At 49.5% G+C, this 8,359-nt stretch overlaps 1 protein-coding gene across 3 annotated transcripts in view; it reads right to left on the bottom strand.

Annotated features, from left to right (window-relative positions):
• Positions 1 to 4,947, bottom strand: part of LDLRAD3 (low density lipoprotein receptor class A domain containing 3) — a 276,561-nt gene extending 271,614 nt beyond the window's left edge. For 2 of the 3 annotated variants that reach the window (XM_082343834.1, XM_082343833.1), the window contains exons 1-2: positions 4,825 to 4,945; positions 371 to 433 (exon numbers count right to left, since the gene is read on the bottom strand). In XM_082343834.1, coding sequence (XP_082199960.1) covers positions 371 to 433; positions 4,825 to 4,870 — 109 coding nt within the window. In that variant the 5' untranslated portion in view covers positions 4,871 to 4,945. Of the gene's footprint in view, positions 1 to 370; positions 434 to 4,824 lie in introns of all 3 variants that reach the window. The other variant, XM_082343835.1, reaches the window with a different exon arrangement.
• Between the last annotated feature and the right edge of the window lie 3,412 nt (positions 4,948 to 8,359).

Consider the following 8,359-nt stretch of genomic DNA (forward strand, 5'->3'; position numbering starts at 1 on the left):
ACACCCTCGGGAGGAGGATGCCGTCCTGAACCACTGCATCTAAAAGACACTCTCAGGATGAGCTGCCAGAATGCTCAAGATGTATGGCAAGGGGGCACTCACACCAGACCAGGGGTTCTCAACTGGGGTGCTCAAGTGGGGGTGATTTTTCCCCCCAGGGGGCATTTCATAACAGCTGGAGACGTTGTTGGTTGTAACAACCGGGGGAGGCTGCTACCGGCAACAAGGACCAGGACATATCCTACCATGCACAAGACAGCCTCCATGACAAAGAACTCTCCGGCCCCAATGTCAACAGCACTGAGGCGGGGACACTTCCCTAGACTAACCCCATCCCTGCAGCCATCTCCAGAAACCCTAACAATCCTACCTGAAATAAACATTTGCCATCCCTCTGACTGGGCAGTTACCGTGTCACAAAAGTCCACGTATCCTGTAAGCAAGAGTAAACATCAAGCAGATGTGACATGCAAATGCTGCATCCTCAGATGTTCTCCCAGAAAACATTTTTAAGGGCGCTCCTCAGGACCCAAGAAAGTAGATTGTTTCACAACAATTACAATGAAAGAAAGACACACACACACACACACACACACATACACACACAGCAGCTGTCATCTTAAAAATCTCCCCAATTGTCAGGTAGAGGCAGAGGCAAAAATAGCTGCACAGTTAGGATGGCCCATGCGATTCCAAAATACTCCAAAGAGAGAAAGAAAGAGGGGAAGAGAACAAACAAGACAACTCCACAGCCAAAAACAGATTTGCCCCCAGGGCTATCTCATAGCTAAAAACAGTTCAATCACTCTGAGTCATCCATGGTGTATAGCATCTTTTATTTTTTAATTGTAAAATACGATAAACATATAAGAAAGGGGAAATGTAAATATTGAGCCTAATGAATGAAAACAAACCCCCACGTAACTACAACTCAGGTCAAGAAATGGAACCGTGTCCAGTGGTAACTCCCTGCCAGGCATGCCTCTCCCAGGCACAGAGCAAAAATACGGGTGCTATTTTGAAAGTTCCATTTTTACTCAAGGACTGGGAGTTATTTCATTTTATTTTTATTTATTTATTTATTTTTGGCTGCGTTGGGTCTTCGTTGCTGTGCACGGGCTTCCTCTGGTTGCGGCGATCAGGGGCTACTCTTCATCGCGGTGCGTGGGCTTCTCACTGTGGTGGCTTCCCTTGTTGCGGAGCACAGGCTCTAGGCGCGTGGGCTTCAGTAGTTGTGGCACGCGGGCTCAGTAGTTGTGGCTTGCGGGCTCTAGGGCGCAGGCTCAGTAGTTGTGGCGCACGGGCTTAGTTGCTCCGCGGCATGTGGGATCTTCCCGGACTAGGGCTCGAACCCATGTCCCCGGCATTGGCAAGCAGATGCTCAACCACTGCGCCACCAGGGAAGTCGCTGGGATTTATTTTTATGTATTTACCACAAATACCAACTGCTGTGACTGCAAAGTGAACAGATTTAGGAAGGGGGGCTGTTTATGGAAACGAGCTCACGGATTGTTAATTCACGAAAGCACATAGGGGGAAAAGCATGGAAGGATGCCTAGAGACAGGGGGGAGCCCAGATTGTGGGCCAAGAGAAACCTGAGTTAGAATCTGGCACCCTGGACACAGATGACCTCTCAGGAGCCACAAAATGACTTCCCGTCCCATGATATTATCGGAAAAATTCAATGGGATCATGTGTTTCAATGGCGAGCAAAGCACCTCATACACAGGAGACAGTCCACAAATACTGGGTTCCCTTTCCTCTCCTTGCCCATGAAAAGAGGCAAGGTTGAAAAGGCCATGACTTTCATAGATTATGTGATTAGAAACCGTCCTAATCCCCAAGTTCTCTAAACTGTTTCACAAAAGTGATGATATAAGCCCACTTTCAAGCTACCCAGGTGACTTTGACAACGAGGCACCTAAACCAGTCTTGGAGGCCCAGAATGTACCGTCCTCCCTCCCTTACTGGCTCATATCCCTGTCTCTCCCTCACTTATCACAAGGTGAAAGGCCTAAGTGGGCTGTCAGGAAAAAACATCTCACACCCCAGTAGGGAGCCTTCATCCATCTCTTTGAAGACGAAAAGCAACAAGGTGTGTTTATTTGTACTTGGTGCACACGGCCTCATCCACCAGCCTGGGCTGCACGAAGCGACTCACTTCGTTAAAAATAATAATAATAAAACCCACCCGCTCACACCACTAAGCAGATCTCTCCAGGAGAAAAGGTCAACACCCACACCCCTGAGTATACATGGGGGAAATCAAGCCTTTTCATAGATAATGTCAGGGAGTCCCTAAAAGGTCAGCCAGGAAGGAGGTGAGCCATCTGACCCCCTCAGGGCCTGGCCACCATTAGACACGCCACACCATCCACGCACTTAAACCCACCAAGCCCACCACAGGAAGGAAAGCTGGGTATCAGATGGGCTGAGCCTTTCTCACAGGCTACAGTAAAAAATAATAGCGGTCAAAATCGATGCTTCACTTCCCTAACACAAACAATAAAAACAAAGGAAGAAAAATACATACACAAACACATGAAGGCCTCTGAGAAGGTTCCTGAAAAACAAAGGCCTCCAGATTGCTCTAGAAATGTCAGTGGCCTTTCAGACCTACAAAGACCCGGAACTCAGACTAGGGCTCCACTCTGACCCCAGGTTTCTTTACAGACTATCAAAAGAAGACAGAAGTCAAAAGCACCAGCTTTTATAATCTCTCTTGTTCTATCAACTTCCCCGAAGAGGATCAAGGTGTAGGATATGGGACAGAAGGGCAGGGTCCCTGGCCCACTATGAACCCCAAACTGAACCACCACGCAGGCTTCAGGAAAACTGACCAGCCCTGTTTCTGGTTAACACTTCAGGTCAAAGTGGAATCCCTGCTAGAAAGATGATGCTTAATGTAACAGGAAAGAATGCACACACCCCAACCTGCCTAGAAGTTTCTAAACCAACAACTAACTGTAAAGGTGAGTCAAAACCACACAAGTTCAATGACCACAGATGACAGAAAACTACCACCTGGGACAGCTAGGCATTCTGTGACCGCACCCCCCTCCATTTTTCCCTCCCCATTATGACTATTTTATTTATTTTAGCCCTATTTTATACGTACACACACAAATTAAGTAACCCGTGCTGACCAGAGAAAGACAAAATTAACTTTACAGTTATTTTTACAGAGTTGGAGACTCAACCAAAGCAACCCAGTACTAACTGGGAGAGGCAATAAATAACACTTTCTACTGGGCCTCAAGCAGCTCTCTGAGGACAAACACAAGACCCGGCTTCCAGACTGTCCTGCTTGGGTGTTATCAGGGGACACACCAGGGCAATGCAAATTGAGAGCATGAACCTAGGCAGGTCTTTGTGTCTGAGATGTCCTGGAAATCTGCCTGTTTCAACAGCCTCCAAATAATCATTCACCCCTACCCGTGAGTGCCAGTGCCCCCTTGGAACTCTCTCCCTGTGGTGGCCCAATAGTTCAGGAGAAACAAGGCACTCTGACCCAGACCTGGTTAAAAATCCACAGCAGCCACCAGCATTCCACCCTCACTGGAAGCCACAGCAAACCCACAGACATCTAAACGGGAGTCTCCAGGAGTGGGGATGATGTCATAAGTCTGAGAGTGGGGGAAGGCTACCCAGTGGATTCTGAGAATGGCCAGGACCAGGGACTTCAAGGAAGGAGGAGGATTTCTCTTTCCAAGTGCACACCTGGCAGGGAGGGGGAAGTTCAGAATTAAGTGAGTCTCCACTTCCCCAACAAACACACCACCAAAGACACCTCCACAGCAAGTAGCTAGAAGCACCTGGGAGAATCAGGCATTAATTAGACACGTGGATGGCACCGACGTCAGACAAGCCAGCTTCTGCTGAAGAAAGTTCACTGGGCCCTGTCACCTACTTTTCTGGGCCAGAAATCAGCTGCCCAGAAATAAACATCAAGGGGCCAAGGGCGTGGCGACCCTAGGAGGGGCAGCTGACAGCTGTGGCCGGCGGGCAGGGGCAGGGGAAGGGCTCCAGGCTGGAATTCGGAGCGCGCCCACATCAGCAGAAAAGTTCCCTGGAATAGCATGCTGCTCCTGGGGACCTCAGGATGCACACGCTACGGCGATGCCAGGATCAAAGGGCCGGCAGATGAAGCCCGGATCCTCTCCCAGGGCATCTCGCCATTGTAGGTCGAGTGGGGGTAATCAGATGATTTAAATAAATGTCCTGCTCCCAGTATCAGTGGGAAAGATTAATAATTCCTAGGTCCGGCCCTGCTTCATCTCTCTTTGCCCAAACCAAACACAGTCCCAGGCAGGAATGGAAGGAAACGGCGATTACCGCTCGCCCTGCGGTCCAGGTAGGCAACTGAGGCACGGGGGTGCACACAAGAGAACCCAAAGAGGCGCTGGGGAGGCGAGCACAGCACGGAGCACCCCGCGTCTGGGATGATGGGATCAGGGAAGCGTTCTCTCCCCTCCCCTCCCTTCCTCCTTTCCCCTACACAACACACACACATGCACACGCACGAACTCTCCAGCTACGCCCAATCAGGGCAGCTGCCGGGCTCCCCAGAGCCGGACTGCACACAAAGCCCCGCCCGTGCACACACAACGCAGCACAAGCCGGCGCGCACGCCCACACAATAGGACGGCGCGCACCCCGCCGCGGCCCCTCGCCGGGGTCCCGGCCAGCCCGGCGCCGGGGTCCGCCCTCCGTGCACACCCGCGCCGGGAGACGCAGCCCGGGCAAGAGGAGGGGGCAGCATAGCAGCCCGGCCGCCGCGTCCCGCGCCCCGAAGAAAGTTCGCCGGACGCCCCCCGACTCACCCGCGGCGCTGCTCAGCAGCAGGCACAGCGGCCCCAGCAGCCACATGGCGCGGCCGCGGCTCCCGCTGCCCGGCGCAGTCGCTGGCCCCGCGGCCTCGGCGCTGACCCCGCCCCTCGCCGCGCCGGCCCCGCCCCCCGCGGTCCCTCCTCCCGCCCGCCCCGCCCTCCTCGGCCAGGCCGGCCGCGGCCCCGCTCCGCGAAGTTTTGCGAGCGTCCCGGTTGCACGCCGAGCCCGCGTCCTGCCTAGAGTGTCCAGGCTCGGAGAGGCCGCGGAGGAGGCCGCGGAGGGTCCGGCCCTGGCGGCCGCTAGCCGCCAACCCCCTCTGGCTGCGAAGATCTAGTCATAGGCCGGGCTCTGTTCTTGCCTTCTCTTTCTCTTTTTCCTCCCTCTTTTGCTCCTCCATCCTCTGAGGATGCCGCGCTCACCATCTCCTCCTCAGTCCCAAACTTGGATTCTTTACGGAACTACAAAATGAGTTTACTCCAGGGAGGGAAAGAAAAAGTTGGAAAAAAGGGCCAAATATTTTGAGGAAAAAAAAAAAATATATATATATATATATATACACACACATATACGTATGTATTATTTTTAGTAGCTAGAGTGGAATACGGCGAGTGCTTCTCAAACTTCTCAGACGCATCAGACGCACCGGGACTCTTGACTCAGTAGGTATGGGGTGGAGCCTATGATTCTGCTTTTCTAACAAGCTTTTAGGTGATTTGGAAACTGACGGTGAACCACACGTGGAGTAGGCACACAGCATTGTCCTGTGCTTTATTTCCTCTGGATCTTGTCTACCTAGACCAGGGGAACTTTGGGTCCCAATTTGCAGAAAAGGAAAGTAAATGTGAAAGTAGAAGCCCGAATACAAAAAGAACAGCTGCTCCAGTGCAGTTGGGGCTCCAATACAGCACTGGTGACAGTTCTCAAAGAATTTAGATGGAGGTAGGATCAATGACACTTTCGTGATCCACTCTCCAGCCCCTCCCCTCCCCAGAAAACAACCAAAGCAAAAACAACAACAACAAAAAACCGAATGCAAGTAATGGCCCAAAACTGGAAATATCCATCAACTAAGGAATGGATAAACAAATTGTGTTCTATCACCTAATGCAACAACATGAATGAATCTTAAAAGCATGCTAAGAGAAAGAATCCAGCCTCCAAGGGTACATTCTGTATGATTTCATTTTTTTTTAAAGATTTTTTTTTTAATGTGGACCATTTTTGAAGTCTTTATTGAATGTGTGACAGTATTGCTTCTGTTTTATGTTTTGGGTTTTTTTTTGGCCCTGTGGCATGTGGTACCTTAGCTCCCCGACCAGGGATCAAACCCACACCCCCTGCATTGGAAGGCGAAGTCTTAACCACTGGATGGCCAGAGAAGTCCCCTATGATTCCATGTATAAGACATGAGGGGTGAGGGCAAGGGAGCGAAACAAAACTCTAGGGACCAAAATCAGATCAGTAGTTATCAGGGTCTGGCCTGGGGAAGAGGATGAATGCAAAGGGGCGCAAGGGAACCTCCTGAGGTGGTGGGCTGTTCTGCATTGCGATTATGGTGGTGGTTACACAACTTTACACATTTGTCAAAACAGAGAACTACATCCCTAAAACCCACACCTAAAACAAGTGAATTTTACTGTATATAAATCGTACTAGTTTGGAGGAGCAAGGAGGGTGTGGGTGCTGGGACTGTGGGTGAGGGAGCTTGTAGATAGGATGCCCACATTAGATTTGGGATGCACTGGACACAACCTGCAGGATACTGAAGTTCAATGCCTTTGCTTTTTAATTATCTGTTCTAGTCTGGAAACATGAAGGCTAAAGTGAATCAGGTCAAAATTTAAAAACACCAGTGACGGTTCAAGGTAATGAGGAAATGTGAAGTGATGTAGGAGAGTTGAGCAAGTTCCTTATTACAAAGGAGTTTGTCAAGCATGGAAAACGTAAACAAATTCTCCAAAAGATTTAGCATCTGGGGGTTTTATCCTGGGATCCATGAAACACTAGGGAGCTCATCTCATCAGCTTCAAAGAGTTTTAAACCCCGCCCCCAAATGTTATGCATATTTCAGGTGTGTGTATTTTTCCAGGAAGCATGTCGGAATGAGGCCCCTGGCCTCTGATAAAGATACACAAGAAGGCAAATAATTTCTCCTACAGCTACTCATTTTCCCCCAAACATTAGGAATATGGAAGGAGAATGGATCTGACCCAGTACCATCTTTCTTGTTTCCTTGTGTTACTTTGGGTACATGAACTTCAACTCTGGATTTAGTGTGCCTGGCTTGCTTTCTGTCTCTCTGTCTCTCTCTGTCTCTGTCTCTCTCTCTGTCTCTCTGTCTCTCTCTCACACACACACATTTCTTTTAAATATATGAATATCTTTGAAATCATTCCAACAATGTAAAGCCCTCTTTATATTCAATGGTTATTTTTATACTTATATTGAATCACTCCCAACCTCCTCACCATATAAGCTGGGAAGGAGGTAAAACCATTCCTTATACTTTATTACTCTCCTCTTTCCCAGTTCTTTAGAATTCTATCAAAGGCACAGGACACTCGGTTTCCAGAAAATGTGGTAAGTTCCAATGCTAAATGTCCAGATCTCAGGGAGCCAGTCCCAAGTCGTTTTTTACAGTTGGTTCCATACAAATCAAAACCAGAGTGCTTTATGTCGCTTATTTACCAAAAATGAGACACTCTGACCTTGGATGTGTGCTTTGAACATGGCTTCACGTTGCTGAAGGAGGGAAGAAAGAGTTTTGTCTCTCTGTGGTCTTTGGTAGAATGCTCTATAGTTCCCATACTTTTTCTCATTAACTCCTCACGGCAGCTCCAGCGACATCACAGGTGAAAACAGCACTGGGCTTCCCTGGTGGCGCAGTGGTTGAGAATCTGCCTGCCAATGCAGGGGACACGGGTTCGAGCCCTGGTCTGGGAAGATCCCACATGCCGCGGAGCAACTGGGCCCGTGAGCCACAACTACTGAGCCTGCGCGTCTGGAGCCTGTGCTCCCAACAAGAGAGGCCACGATAGTGAGAGGCCCGCGCACCGCGATAAAGAGTGGCCCCCGCTCGCCGCAACTAGAGAAAGCCCTAGCACAGAAACGAAGACCCAACACAGCCAAAAATAAATAAATACATAAGTAAATTAAAAAAAAAAACAAAAAAAAACAGCACAAACTAGACTTGAGCTCAGCTTCTTCTTACATGTGCTCCAATTCTCATCACTTGCCACACACTGGTCTGTGACTTTGGGCAAGTTATCAGCCTCTCTGAGCCTTAGTTTCCTTATCTGTAAAATGGGGGTAATAAGAGCACCTGGATCTTAGGGTTGCTGTCAGGATTCAATGAGATATGTAAAGTCTTTAGCACAGTACCTTGCACATAGTAATTGCTCAAGGAAAGGTAGATGCTGGTGTGATTGTGGCTGTGATTCATATTACAAGGCAGCTGCTGTGGTAGCCAGTCTCCAAGATGGCACTGAAAGATCCTTGGCTTCTGGTATCCATGCTTTGTGTAGTCCC

Source organism: Balaenoptera borealis, assembly GCF_965194805.1.
Source record: "Balaenoptera borealis genome assembly, chromosome: 11".
Classification (NCBI taxonomy): domain Eukaryota; kingdom Metazoa; phylum Chordata; class Mammalia; order Artiodactyla; family Balaenopteridae; genus Balaenoptera; species Balaenoptera borealis.